At 37.9% G+C, this 15851-nt stretch overlaps 1 protein-coding gene across 1 annotated transcript in view; it reads right to left on the bottom strand.

Annotated features, from left to right (window-relative positions):
• LOC107566934 (thrombospondin type-1 domain-containing protein 7A-like) overlaps nt 1–15851 on the bottom strand; it is an 83930-nt gene that overhangs the window by 44526 nt on the left and 23553 nt on the right. Inside the window, exons 6-7 of the mRNA XM_016252511.1 lie at nt 8347–8502; nt 4021–4224 (exon numbers count right to left, since the gene is read on the bottom strand). Of these exons, the coding sequence (XP_016107997.1) occupies nt 4021–4224; nt 8347–8502 (360 nt within the window). The remainder of the gene's footprint in view (nt 1–4020; nt 4225–8346; nt 8503–15851) is intronic.

Here is a 15851-nt window from a genome sequence, read left to right as displayed (position 1 = left end):
GCGAGCGAGCGAGCGAGCGAGAGAGAGCGCGAGAGAGAGAGAGAGAGCACGAGAGAGAGAGAACGAGACACATCACAGTGAAGTCAGCTGTCTTAACCGTGGCTTGTGTACTGCAAACACATATTCATCACTGCGTCTGTCACGAGACTCTGTTCCCCTTTCAGGCTCTGTCTTTACATTTATTTTGAAAGATGAAGCTCGCAATTATGGTAAGGGGCGTTACATTTCCGACGAGTGCTTGCGGTGTTCGGCCAATCACAATGCACTGGGTCAACTGCCCAATCAGAGCAGACTGCGCTTGTCGGAAGGAGGGACTTTGTAGAAAACGAAGCATTTGAGAGAGGCGGGGCATAGAAGACTTACAATAATGTACAGTATTTGAAAAATAATGTGTTTTTTGAACATTAAAGCATGTCAACATATTCTGTTACACCAAATACACAAAATAATGATCTTTAAAAAAGCATTATATGACCCCTTTAAAGCTTAGCTTAGCCCATTATCTGGTCACCATCTTGGATTTAAAAAAAAAAAATGAAAAGAAAAGAAAAAGTTGCACATAAGGCAAATCTCACAGACTTGGGGAAAAAAACAAATCAACTGTCCTCATGAATAACTCAGTGAGTACATGCTGGGGAAAATGTAATAGCAGCTGTACGTCTAGCCCTTATACAGCTCAGAGTGTTAAACCTCACCTGCGTCTGACTGTCCTCTGATGGAAAAGTACCAGACGGCATCTGACATTTCCTCTATTGAGCGCTGTCACATTCTGATGAGGCTGCACTCTACTCTTCCCAAAGTTAATGAGGGAGAGAGGGAGTTCAGCTAAATGCAGACTGACTCTGAGGGACTAACAGAGTTAATTTCATTTATATAGGCGACTCGCCACTGGTGCCAGAACAACATATTCACCATCTACCCGTCTGCAAGGCAGGACAAAGAAAGAGGTGACCTTGAACAAATCATATTATTCCTCACTACAGCAAGGTATCTGGACTTAAATGGGTCAATGTGTTGCAGGGAGGAACAGAGTAATGGCCAGTGTTCCTTTCAGTTTTTGTATATATGTTTTCATATATTCATATATGGACAAATAATATGAAAACTGTCAGACCACACGATCTATATAATATAGGGAAAGTTCATAGTATATACTGTATTTACAAAATGTAAAAAAGGAACAAAAGTATGTCTTTATGATTTACCCAGTATTGTTACACCTTCCTTTTGTTTTGCCAATACTGTATGACTTATTTTCTTTTCCCGAAACACAATATATATATAAAATATTTATTTTTATTTATTTTTTTGTACATCGAAAGTCAATGGGGTCAGATGTTGTTTTGGATTCCACTGACTTTCACTGTATAGACAAAAAAAGTAAAAACATCCTTTAAAATATATTATTTTGTGTTCCACAGAAGAGAGAGAGAGTCATACAGGTTTGAAATGACATATTTAGTATGTTTATTAAGGCATTTTGTTCCCCAGGCAAAATCTGACCTAAATCATTAAATTACCATTTCAATGACAAAACAAGCAGTGCTATAGCATGCATGCATCATATTTTATCCCGGACTATTTTGACCCACATATATATATTCAAAAGGAGAAAATTGAGCTATGCATTTTAGGGTTAATACAGGGTGATCAGTTTCTTTATTTAATTAAATGGTCATCAAACTGTTTAATACATGGCTGCTAAAGCTATAGAATCTGTGTGCTATATAAAGTACAGTTGTTACACGTGGCATGTTAAGGAAGGTGTTTCAGGGTAACTGTCTGGGAGATGAGGTTGGTTGGAGGGCCAGGGGGAGGTGGCAGTCGTCTCTGTGGTGACAGCTGAGGCACATGCAGTATGACACCTTCAGTTGGTGTGAATGGGATGCTTGATTATGAGCCTTGCAAAACTGATTGAGTTGCACACAGACACACATACACACACAGGAGCCTTTCTCTGCCTCTCTCTTTCTGTCCTTACTCTCCGCATTTCTCTCTCCCCCGAGTCCTCATTAGCGATGTGAATGCTGAGGTTCTGGAATGTCGCAGTAATTGCCATGTCCGCACACTGAAATTTACTGGAACAAGGAGCGAAATGTGAGGATGTAAAATACAATTACAGTGTGCGCTCATAATTGATTCATTAATGCAAGCCGAGTCGAGCTGCAACTTCAGACAAGACATTAACAATACGGAAGGCAAAGAAAAAGAAGTCACAGAGTTGGTGGTTCTATTTAAAAAAACGGAATATTCTACTTGTCCCTCATATCCACAATCATTTAAGGTTAATTATTCTTGATAAGCTCGCTGAATGAACCTATTTCATTTCCACAAGTTGGAGACAGGCTTTCCATTTGGTTTGGAAAGTATTCACTCAGCTATGCTCTAGTCTCTATTATATGAAATTAATTAGATCAGAATTGCAGGTTTGCGGCACTGAATTTCACTCCCTCATCAACGAGAGCGAAGTGTTCATCCATAAAATCCCATTAAAAAACTGTTAGTACAACATAGCTGGGTCATTTCATTTCTCAAATATCGATGAAGTTTTAGGCTGTATAAATAATGTAAATCAAAACCAAGACAGATGGGAGATTTTCCAGCACTACATAATTAGATATAAAAGTGGCTTTTGACAAAAGCTTCTCAAACAGTAAGAGTAAACAATGTAATAACTGTAAATCCACAGAGAGCATAAGCAATTTTAAGTCATTTGTGTTCCATGTTCTTTTTTGTTTGCATGTATGCTACCATTAAAGATTTTGGGATCTGTTAGATTTTTTTTAAATATCAGTCTCTTATGCTCAACCAAGACTGCATATATATATATATATATATATATATATATATATATATATATATATATATATATATATATATATATATATAACAGTAACAATTTGAAATATTATTATAATTTAAATAACTCTTTTCTATTTTAATATTTATTAAAAATGTAATTTATTCCTGTGATGGAATGCTGATTTGTCTGCATGATTACTCCAGTCACATGATCCTTCAGAAATCATTCTAATATGCTTTTAAAATAATTTTTATGATCTAATATGATTTTTAATATGATTTTGCTGCTCAAGAAACATTTCTATCATGTTGAAAACAGCATTTTTTCTTTGACGAATAGAACATTCAAAAGCAATTATTTGAAATATAAATCTTTTGTAACATTATAATTGTATTTACTGTCACTTTTGATCAAGTTAATTTGTCCTTGCTGAATTAAAGTATTAATTTATTTATTTCTTTAAAAAAAAAGTAGTATATTTATTCAATAATTCACCTATTTGTTTGTATTTTTTTACCTTTTTGAATTAAAATGCTTAAAATAACTTGTGGGTGTTGGAATTACAATAATTGAAACGGATGTCCATGTTTTCTAATAGTGTTACAACAAGTTACAACCTACCACAAAAAGTTACAGAAGTGTTACAGCCATCCCAGCTCTCCTCTCTTTCAGTATATTGCGGCATTGGTATCAGCTATGGTCACAGATCCAGGCATGTGCTTGTCCCCAGGTAAACTGTATTTTTCTCTGATCTCACAGATGGTGCTGGTGTTGGTTTCCCTAGCTACCGTGTATAGTCAGTCAAGCCAATAACATCCAGACGCTATTGGAGAGTTTGGGGCCTTTGGGCTAGTCAGACAGTAGACCGCCCCAGCACATGTGGCTTTGTGTTCTGAAGAGTAAAAGGCAGCAGTGACACTGAATTTCCCCTCTGGCCACTCTAACAATAGAGAAGTACTACCAGCCGCCTGTGCACAAACAGCAATTACGGCATTGGGCGTGAGTCCAGAACCATAAGCCCTATGGACAGAGTTCAAGAATGGACCCAGCTGTACAAGAACAAAACAATCTGGGTTTGTTGCTGCATCCGACACACTGCACGCCTGGGCATGACCCTTAAATAGAAAGTCTATTCAGGCAAAGATTTTTAATTAGCTTGAATGCTTATGAGTGGACAGTCCCATATCATGCAGATGGAAGGTGTATGTATCACTTACCGTCACTGTTGACGCACTGTACTTGTGGGTTCTGGGTTCCCGGTCCACATACTTTGTCATTGTCAGGCACACACTCCTCCAACTTCACCAACAGCCATTCATAGCAACTGGGCTCCTCACAGGGAATTGCCTCCGTCAGGTGGGGGCAATTTCCTGTGCCACCTGTGGGCTCATTCATGATTTTCCTTTTCCTCAGTTTGAAACCTGTCGAAGAACACGGATGGGACTCAAAATCATTCTTGTTATTGATTCACTCCATTGAGTTAATCAGTGGGAGTAAATAGCGCAAGTAGGGTTGAATCATGTAAACTAGTCAAACAGTCAACCCAAAAAGTAATTTATTAGTAAATGTATCTGTTCAAAGTTTTAGTTTATTGCACAATGCAAATTATTTATTTAGTTATTTATTTAGTTATTATTATTATATACAAATATTTTACAAAGAATACATAAAATAATCACTTTACCCTATTTGGACAGTCATTCTTTTGAATTAGTCATACATTTTATTCATGCATCTCCCAATAAAGCAGTTTGTGGACAGATAAATTTTTCTCCTGAAGTTCACACTGAGCCAACGCTTGCCCGACTAGTGTCTGAACAAATCGACTAGCCGGTGCAATCCCTTGCGTTAGCCCTCTAAACTGTCACAGTGTGTCATTGCACAGTCACTGTAATATTGCATTAAACATATCGGTCCATTAAGCGTGCAAGATGACAGAAATTATTGGAGCAGCTCATCATAATGAATATTATTATTCCTCCCTCATTATGCTTGCCTTTCACCAAAGGGACTAATGCATTCAGCAATCCATTAATACAGAAGAGGCTTTGACGCCAGGGGTATTCCCATTCAAGGGCAGGAAAAGGGCTCCAGAGGAATGAAAATGGGTGGACTGGACTCATGACCGGCGCAAAGTCACCTACACGTACCCTGCCATCACCCTCCTCTCTCTGCTCCCTGGCCTCTGGTTTAATCCACATTGCTGTCTGGGGCCGATAAGGTAATATGGGAGAGGGGGGCCTTTAGGAGTTAGTTGGACATGCCAGCGTTGTCCCTTTTTCTGATGACTTCTGTCCTACGCTCTCCTCCTGGCTTTATTTAATCAGAAGGTCAGCATAGAGCTCATTGTGGGTGTATAAGGGGATTGTATCACGTTCTGTCAGTCAGCCCGGAGGTGTCTGATGGCACATGCTGCCTCTGTCTCTTTATCAGACAAAAGCACGATACTGGGTTTTATATGAGCCCCTGTTAATCAAAAATAGACAAAAGGCACAGCCGCACAAAAATCTCATCAGGATCTCATGGGTCATCACGTCTAAGGTGCACACTGACATGTTATTGAGATGTCACATGTAATTTGTACTTTATCTCCCATCAAGCTTATTTTTGTAGCTTGTTGAGGCTATAATAAAGATTACTGATATATTACAAAACAACAATCTTGCTGTTTTAATAACAGTTCATATCTACATTCATCATTTGTAGACGGTAAGACAGCACTGGATTTGGTTGTTGCGTGACATCAAACCAGGACTGCACAGCATTATTGCAAATTGAGTTCTGTTGCAAAAAATAATTAGGTTAAAATTGAATTCTAGAATGTGAATTGAGATTGTGAAGATTTTCAGAAACATTCGATGTTATCTAAATCAAAATACTTGAAATATTGTTGTAGATTTGGCATAAACCGGTAACAGTGAATATAAAGTCCTTTGAATACATACATTTTAAATATTAAAATATGTAATATTAAATCTTAGTATATAGTAAAAGTAAAGTAAAATAAATCATCATACAATATATAGTATCTGTTCAAAGTTTTAGTTTATTGCACAATGCAAATTATTTATTTAGTTATTTATTTAGTTATTATTATTATATACAAATATTTTACAAAGAATACATAAAATAATCACTTTACCCTATTTGGACAGTCATTCTTTTGAATTAGTCATACATTTTATTCATGCATCTCCCAATAAAGCAGTTTGTGGACAGATAAATTTTTCTCCTGAAGTTCACACTGAGCCAACGCTTGCCCGACTAGTGTCTGAACAAATCGACTAGCCGGTGCAATCCCTTGCGTTAGCCCTCTAAACTGTCACAGTGTGTCATTGCACAGTCACTGTAATATTGCATTAAACATATCGGTCCATTAAGCGTGCAAGATGACAGAAATTATTGGAGCAGCTCATCATAATGAATATTATTATTCCTCCCTCATTATGCTTGCCTTTCACCAAAGGGACTAATGCATTCAGCAATCCATTAATACAAAAGAGGTTTTGGCGCCAGGGGTATTCCCATTCAAGAGCAGGAAAAGGGCTCCAGAGGGATAAAAATGGGTGGACTGGACTCATGACCGGCGCAAAGTCACCTACACGTACCCTGCCATCACCCTCCTCTCTCTGCTCCCTGGCCTCTGGTTTAATCCACATTGCTGTCTGGGGCCGATAAGGTAATATGGGAGAGGGGGGCCTTTAGGAGTTAGTTGGACATGCCAGCGTTGTCCCTTTTTCTGATGACTTCTGTCCTACGCTCTCCTCCTGGCTTTATTTAATCAGAAGGTCAGCATAGAGCTCATTGTGGGTGTATAAGGGGATTGTATCACGTTCTGTCAGTCAGCCCGGAGGTGTCTGATGGCACATGCTGCCTCTGTCTCTTTATCAGACAAAAGCACGATACTGGGTTTTATATGAGCCCCTGTTAATCAAAAATAGACAAAAGGCACAGCCGCACAAAAATCTCATCAGGATCTCATGGGTCATCACGTCTAAGGTGCACACTGACATGTTATTGAGATGTCACATGTAATTTGTACTTTATCTCCCATCAAGCTTATTTTTGTAGCTTGTTGAGGCTATAATAAAGATTACTGATATATTACAAAACAACAATCTTGCTGTTTTAATAACAGTTCATATCTACATTCATCATTTGTAGACGGTAAGACAGCACTGGATTTGGTTGTTGCGTGACATCAAACCAGGACTGCACAGCATTATTGCAAATTGAGTTCTGTTGCAAAAAATAAATAATTAGGTTAAAATTGAATTCTAGAATGTGAATTGAGATTGTGAAGATTTTCAGACACATTCGATGTTATCTAAATCAAAATACTTGAAATATTGTTGTAGATTTGGCATAAACCGGTAACAGTGAATATAAAGTCCTTTGAATACATACATTTTAAATATTAAAATATGTAATATTAAATCTTAGTATATAGTAAAAGTAAAGTAAAATAAATCATCATACAATATATATTTGAATAATATATAAATATATTAAATTCAAATAATGTCACTAAATTCATCTTACTTTCATCCCAGTTCAAACTCTTGTGCTGTTTTGGCAATTCAATTGAAATTCCTCAAACTCACACATTTTATTTTCTAAATTTTTGCCCAACTTTGCCTCAATACAGATTTTATATCCATGGCCCTAAAGCTAATGATCACGGATGTGTTTTGTTAATGTAATAAGCACTGATGTTGTAGCACCATGTTGTTCTATACTGTCCTTGTGCGGGAGATACTATATGTATATAAAAAAGAAGCCTTCACTGCTTTCGCCACATCTCCCTGAATAATGAGAGCCCACATACTGTACATACACAAGTGCTGAGACCTGCCATTACAGCTATATGGCATGAAGTATGAACCGTGTGCGTTTGAAAAGAGAGAGTGGAACACAGATTCACAGAGAATCCATCATTAAGATGCATGGTGGCGAATTTCCTCCCATCCCATCCTTTTGAGTCGCTTCATTAGGGAAGAGTCAATATGCATTAGTCATTGCACGGGTCGCTGTCCCAGCCATAATTAACGAGGAAAGCAGTCAGCGTGCCAGCACCTTTGATACACTATACCAACTGTCAGCAGCATTCGGTAAACCACCATCCTGTGAATCCAGCAGATTGGGTTCCTTCCAGAGACCATCTGAAGCTTGTGTTTGTCGCTTTGAAGCCATCTAACCCTTGATTTGTCTTTTGTCTATTTCCTGACATGTTTTATTTTTCTGTGAACCCCTTTTGTTTGTTGTTCCCTCTACAATGCTCGTGGTTCATAAACCGTTGAGAAAATGAATCTTCTGCCCCAGCAGGCGTTGATAAGTTTATGGCCCGGATGCTGATGGCGCAGATAGAGGTGAGAGCTGGGGCGGAGTGAGTTATGTGTTGAAATGCTTCCCGTACACAAGTCAAGTGATTTACAATGAAAGAGGACGTTTTATTGATCTGCTCTGTTTTAGCGAGATGGGTGAAACGACCGCTCCCCAAACACAACTGTAAAAGATGAAGTGGTCCTGTAGTTCAAGCTTACCTTTCTTTGTGGACTGATCCTGACAGTTTTCAAAGGTGCAGGGCCCCCATGCGCTCCAGGAGGACACCTCACACTCCACAGGACATGGAATATGGCAGAGCTGGGTGGTGTTAGGAGAAACGCCCAGACACAGGTCACTGTTCACTGGCCGCAAGCCTGAGGAGACACAGACACACATTGTTACAGAGTCCCTATAAAAATAGATGTACCGCAAATGGAATAAGAATATACAGCTCATTCATACAAGTATATGATTTAAATAATAAGTCCAAAACTATTTCAGATATTTAATTTATACACACGCACAAAAGTGTCATAAGATTTTGTTTTTGAAAGAAATATCTTACGTTCACAAAGGCAACAATAAAGTAAAATTAGTAGCACTTTGCAATATTATAATTAATTATTTTTTTATATATATATATTTTAAATGATCCATTGATTCTATAGAAACTATTCTAATATGGCGATTTAGTGCTAAAAAAAATTCTTCTTATTATCATTTTTTCAGGGTTCTTAGAATGAATCTTTTAGAATATTATAAAGGCCCTTTGATCAATTTTATGTGTCCTTGCTGAAAAAAAGCATTAATTTATTAAAAAAATGGTATAGTGTATATATTGAATACTATTTTTAAAGAAGTTTTTCTTCTTTTTTCTAAAAGTAATGTAAAAATGATGGTGGACTTAAAGTACCTTAAAAGGCAATGTGAAGCATTTAAATATATTAGTTAACATTAAATAAAATTATACATGTCTTTGTTATATACATATAACTTTAATTCAGCAAGGACACATTGAATATATACTGTATATATATATATATATATATATATATATATATATATAATCTAAAAATGATGGGAGAATATGTGCGGGAAATGACGTTGGTTGAACTGTGTTGCATTGGACTCAAATTTATATCACCCACACGTGTCCCAAAAAGTACCTAAAAAGGTTATGTGAAGCATTTCAATATGTCTGAAAATTCGAACATGAAGAGATAAAATGACATGATGAACATCATTCTCATAAACAAGTGCTCCTGATTGCACATGTTTTTCTAGACATCTCCCAAGACCCCTTTCGTCCTTGTTTTCTTTTTATCTGTAACCAGCACTCAGTGCAACTGTGCTTTCAGCTCCGAGCCGTAGGTGACTTTCTGCAAGGTCAGTGCGTGAACAGATCTACTGCCGATACCCTTTGACAGATCTTCTCTTCATTCACATGCAAATTGCTTCGTGTCCAAAAGGTGTTCTCTGTGCGCCCTGAGCCATTTCTAAAATCATTCAATTTATGTGTTTTGTGTGTGTGTAGATTTTCAGTGCGATCTAAGTGATTGATTGCATGGCCAGAGTCATTAATGATTTATATGAGCTTGTTTAAATCAGAAATTAAAAGGGTTTTGTTTGGTGAAGTGCTCCTCTGGGGCAAACATCCGCAGAAATGCTCAATTTAGCATGCCGAATTTACTTCCAAAAGAGACACGTCAAAAAAAAGAAATTAGCTGTCAAATTGACAAAATTGATTTGCAAAAAATGTCAAATTGACTTGCAAATGCAAGTTCCCTTATTCCCACAAACAGACTTGTCTCCATGCGCTCCGTATTTCTTATTAGGACGTGGTTGTGCTGTTGAGGTATTGAGGTGGGCAAAAACCTGTCTGACTTCCTGTCTCAGCAGCTCACGTTTCGCTGCACTGTTAACCCAGCCTGATTAATGACCCTCTCCTTGTAGGTTGACCTTGTTCAGGTGGCACAACACTCGCTTGGAGGCCAGATGGTCTGCTGCTTGCCCACCCAGGGTTTCCCCGGCCTAATTATGGCACCAGTATCCCATCAGTCCCTCTGTCCGTCTGACAGCCGCCAACACATTCACCTGCTTGCATCACCATCATCATCATCAATAACTCGGGCCTGCCTGTGGGGCGGTGCTGCATGGATGCTCTGTAACAAAGCCACTGTGTTGAATATCTCATAAAGATCCACGACGGGGTGCAACATTGATTTTATTCCAGACAGCGACACGGCCGAGCCGAAACGAATGAACACTGTTGTTGCGTTCTGCTCTCTGTGACTGAGATGTGTTAATGGATAAAGATCGCAACAGCAGCTGCTTTCCCCTGTTGTCTAAATGTCTGAAGCCACCCGTGGGGAGAGGAAATCAAGCACAGCTTCCCCAGGCCCAGACAGCAGAGCAGGAAGCCGGATGGGAAGCACCATTGGCATGCGAGGAAGACAACAAGCTGCTTTTGATATGTAAAATGCATACTTTGTGTTCAGTGCCATTCTGGCATTCATTACATGGGTTTAGGAATCCATAATCCCAAAATGACTGAAAATGAATTTGGAATGCAAACAAAGCTTTCACGTTCGTGGAAACAATATATTTCACTGATTCTTTACTACTGGCAAAATAGAACACAAAACAGAAAATTAACAGTTGGGGGGCGGGCGGGGTGTAAATTCAGAGGTATGTTCATGTGCATCTACTGCTTCCATTTCCACTTCCTTGCATTTCATTTAATATGAAGACACAGACACAAAAATAAATACATAAATAATGTGAAATACGTTCATGCAAGACTACAGTTTCAAACTGTTTAGTTTCAACAGATCTCCGCACACACCAACACAATAATATAAAAATTCTAAAATAAAATACAAAAAAAAATGTTGACAAAGAGCGACACAGCTGTGAAATAAAAGGGTGTATTTAAATTTAATATTTGAATATATACAAATTAAAGGGATAGTTCACCAAAAAATTAAAACTCTGTCAACATTTACTCCCAAGTTGTTACAAACCTGTATGAGGTTCCATTGGCTTCCCTAGAATGGAGAAAAAAATACTGTGGAAGTCAATGGCCACCGTCAAATGTTTGGTTACTAACATTCATGAAAACAATATCTTCTTTTGTGCTCAACAGAAGAAAGAAGCTCAAAATGAGGGTGAGTAAATGATAACGATATTTTTGTTTTTGGGTGAACGATCCCTTCAAAGGGAAGTAGAAGATACTGTGAGATCTTAATTTTGATAATTACAATCAAATGTGTGATGGTTAATATAAAAGTAGCTATGTTGCTGCCTTAAAAAACGAATGGTAGATAAGATTGTGGGACATGCCGTAAGTATCAAAGTTTCATATGCACTGGCATCACACATTGTACTGAAATAGAGTGCAGACAAACATAGTTGTCTAATTTCTACAGAGGATTTAGCTATGATCCCTGGAACTGAATGACCAGATTAAATCTGCTTAAAGCACACGGTGTCTGTCCTTGAGTAAACCACCACTCCTGATGCTCTCATTGTCTGGCATTAATGTATATAAATACCTGTGAATAAATCCAAAGGCCCAGTGGCAAATCACTTGGAAATGTCCAATCATGTGGAGCTTGAAATGAAATCCTCTCAAATCTGTCTGAAACTCCCTGAGGGGAAAAGTGGCTGATTGACTCTTCATTGATTAAAATGAAACCAGGAAAATGAGGAAAATAGTAGGGCTGGCAATCAATAATAAAAAAAAACTGAATTAATTATGTGATATGCAGATTAATTAATCAAATTAATTGTATGTAATTCACATATAACAATGTTTGCTGAGACAGATGATGGGTAAAACAAAGGAAACCAAAAGAGATAAAAAAAAACACTATTCAAAAAAAGAGCATGAGACAGAGCTGGACAAGGTGTGGAAAAGCTTGAGGTGTGTGTGAGAGTGTTCAGGTGTTCTTTCACTTTTCCTTTTCTTTATCTCACACAGTTCTTCCATCTGTCACCGTGTGACCCGTCAGCGCGCCAGGCCTGTCACCTCCCCCAGCAGGAAGCTGCAGTTAGTGCCATGTGCTTCTCTTAAGACCACATTACGGATGGGATTCCAGCACTGTCTGGCAGAACTTCCTCACAGACAGGAGGCTGGACACCAAGGTCCTGATTCACCAAAATGCAGAACAAAAGATACGAATTGCGTGTGCACTTTTTGGGTGTATTTTTGTTGTCTCACTAAATATTTTCAGTATTATAGTTTATACGATTTCTACAGTGTACAAATTTGGGGTCAGTTTTTTTTTTTATATAATAAAAAAAATAATAATACTTTTATTCAGCAAGGATGTATTACATTAATCAATAATGACAGTAAAGACTATATTCTTACAAAATAATTTGATGGTGTTCTGAAAATAAATGAATTAAAATAAAATAATGTATTCTGGTTTCCACAAAAATATTAAGCAGCAACTGTTATGAATAAGAATAAGAATAAGACATTTAAAAAAAAACATTTTCAAACCAGTTTCACGGTAATTCCAGATATGATAAAATTATAATATCTAAAATAATTATAAATTCACTAGTAAAGACAAAGAAAATTTGCCATTATATATTTACACATTTAAGTCCTTGCATTACAGATCTTTAACAATTTCAACAGCCAAACTATCAACTGTGCTCAACGCCAGTGCATGAGCTACTTGAGGTGGTGGATTTTGTTCTGAAACTTGATCTGCTCTCAATGAACTTGGTGTTATGTAGAAAATATATACAGTAGTCAACATTTGAAGTGGATCAAAACCTTTCATCAAAGTTGTCCTAAAACCTAAAACTAAAATGTGTTCTTGTATTAGGACAATTTTAATGAACTTTTTTGATCCACTTCAAATCTCGACTACTGTAGGTTAGGATTTCTTAAAAATTTATTTTTAGTGTTTCATACAAAAAAATAACAGCATACTGACAATAAAAATTGACTACACTGACTACAAGATGCCTATGTTGCTCAGCTGAAAGACTTAATCCTCAATAGACAACGTCAGCAGATCAGCACAGGCATTTTTTTAAAAGTAAAATCATGGCTTACAATAGCTGTTAAATACACCATTGTGAGTTTTAGCCTATTTGTTTCAGTTCAAAAGGCAAGCTGCTGTCTGTGTGCTTTGTCTTCCTGTCTGTAGTGTGACCATGCCATACCAGGCAATGACTGCTTGAGGACAGCTGTGGACATTTGAATAAGTTCCCTGAGAGGTCGCCGGTTCAGCTCTCAGAGCAGATGGCAAGGGAGTTTCTGTGTCAGTTCGAGAGTGAGCGCAGGCCCAGCACCAGCCCCGGCGCATGGCATGAGGCACTGGCACCTCCCTGTTTCTGTTGTATTACTCCAGAGAGAATTTGTGTTTGGGTGTATGTGCACCTGTGTGTATGTCTGTGACAGCATCAGCATTTAAATTCCACAGTAGCTGCCTCATTAATTTGTACAGCTCTGCCTTCTTTATTCCTTAATTTCCCCCTGGTGATCTAATTTCAGCCTTTAAAAAGCAATCCAATTATATGTTGGCTTCAATTGTGTACCACAGTACAAACATCAACTGATCTTTGTCTAACAGCTCACAGTGAGCCTGTAAGTCTGTAGTGGGGCAGAGGTGACCAGAGCCAAAAACAGGAAGGCGATTTTACAAAATATAACTTAGCATCAAGCATGTTAGTCACACAAACTTTTATCAAAAATCACACGAGTAGCCGTGCGATATTGCTCTATATCAACACTGCTGTGATTCAGACAAAATAACCATTACTAACACACAGAGCGTTTCTAAATACCAAATGAGTATTTAAGACTAGCTGCTGGACAAATAGCATATATAATAACCCATAGCAGATCTATACATGTGGAGCTGGGGAGGTGAAAGGTTTCAGAGGAACTCTGAAAGCGCACTGGGAACGATGCAACAATGACCGATTAGGCAATTGACAATTCTGTCAACTGTCCGAAACGCGAGCTAAAGTCTTCTATCGCAGCGTGCAGCAGCTCTAGATGCGTCGATGTGAAGCAAAAGTCAAAGAGAGAAGACGCGGTACAGCTGAATCACCTACGCTGTTTTCATCTGATGGTTTGTGTGGATTTATTTACTCAGCTAACCTACACGCTATATTGAATAAAGGTTTTGCAGTAATTTCCCTCATTTTAAAGTAGAAAGCTGCGGGAATGAGTAATGCGATGTATGCGCAATCCCACAACGAAATTCAGGATCTTATTAAACATAATTCTATTATACAGAGAATTGTGAAATAGATTTTCATGACTTTTCAAAAACTTTTTGAGTTTATTTATTTTTACAAAACTTTCTAGGCCTGGAAATTGCTGTTCAATGACTTTTCCAGGTTTTTTATGACCGTACGAACCCTAATGTGATGATCGGGTGCGGGTCGGGTGCGGTTATCTAAATCAGACAAAAATACAGGTGCGGGCGGTTGGCGGGTGGATAATTTATTTGAAGCTGCGGATTCGGGTGATGTTTTAGCTCATCCGCGCATCACTACTGTGTATGCAACATGAACCAATAAGCTTGTGACAAGTAGCTGTGAATCTCATCAGTTTGTGTAAAGGACCCATCAGCCAGCGCCATCTAGTGTTTCATGACAAAACTTGGCAATTGCTAATGAATTCAGTCAAAAATACAAGGCAGTGCTCTGATACAGCATTAAAATATATAAAAATAAAAAGTTATGAAACTTTGCTCTGGAACAAATAACAGATTAATACCAAAGACTGCCCGTTAGATTTACCCAAAACAAATTATAGCTCATGTTATAGAGAAATCATAATCAGTGGCAAATTCCAGAACTGGCCGAGGTAAGGTTGTTCTCGATGAGCTCACATCTCCGAAAACGTCAAAGCAAATTTCCAAATAATAAACAAACTGTATAACTGAAAAGTACATCCCGTGACACAAATTCCTGATTTAAGCAACATAGCACACTTATGTAATTGCCCTTCGTTTGCATTATTTATTTATTCTCAATTCATGCAAGAATAATAACTATCATTATATCTCACAAATTCAATGAAATGCTTAAATCATATTGCCATAATCATATGCTGCCATACTGTTGATGTCAGCACCAACTGGGAACATTTTTGGAAGCTGGGCTCTAATTCAAGAGACTGCGCCATCTTCACAATATGGGTCTTGGCAAGTTTGGAGTTGAGCACATGGATGAACTTGTTTTAATGTTAACGCTAGCATAAAAAATACATGCACAACAAATGTAAGATGATGCTGACTGCAGCCCCTGTTCTCACTACACTGAAAAAATGGCAGTGGGGGGATTGTTGAATTTGCAAAAATGCCTGGATCGCTACAGTGTGAAGGTAATTAAATCTTTGAACTGAAATGCCATTGAGAAACAGTTAGTAATCCATTTGAACGTATTTTCCCGGAGGAAACGGTTTTCTGTGCTGATTTTATCGAGCAACCCGACGGAAAGGCAAAGTTAGTGCTAATGTTTAATGTGGTTAGCGATAAAAGAACCCCTGTTTAATACCATGACAGGTACCTGTTTAATAGCATATTTTTCCCGTGTATTACGACTAATTAGTGTCAGGGAGTGTCTGGTGAGGCCAACTAATGTGGGGAGGGGGAGGGGATATGTTAACGTTACTTACAAATCGTTAAAATGCCTTCTGGCTGAGCTGTAAGTTATACCTTTTAAATTTGATCACAAAGAAAAT

This window comes from Sinocyclocheilus grahami, unplaced genomic scaffold, assembly GCF_001515645.1.
Source record: "Sinocyclocheilus grahami isolate Dianchi unplaced genomic scaffold, SAMN03320097.WGS_v1.1 scaffold1115.1, whole genome shotgun sequence".
NCBI lineage: Eukaryota > Metazoa > Chordata > Actinopteri > Cypriniformes > Cyprinidae > Sinocyclocheilus > Sinocyclocheilus grahami.
Note: the sequence above shows the minus strand (reverse complement) of the source record. Positions and strands in the feature narration are given on the sequence as shown.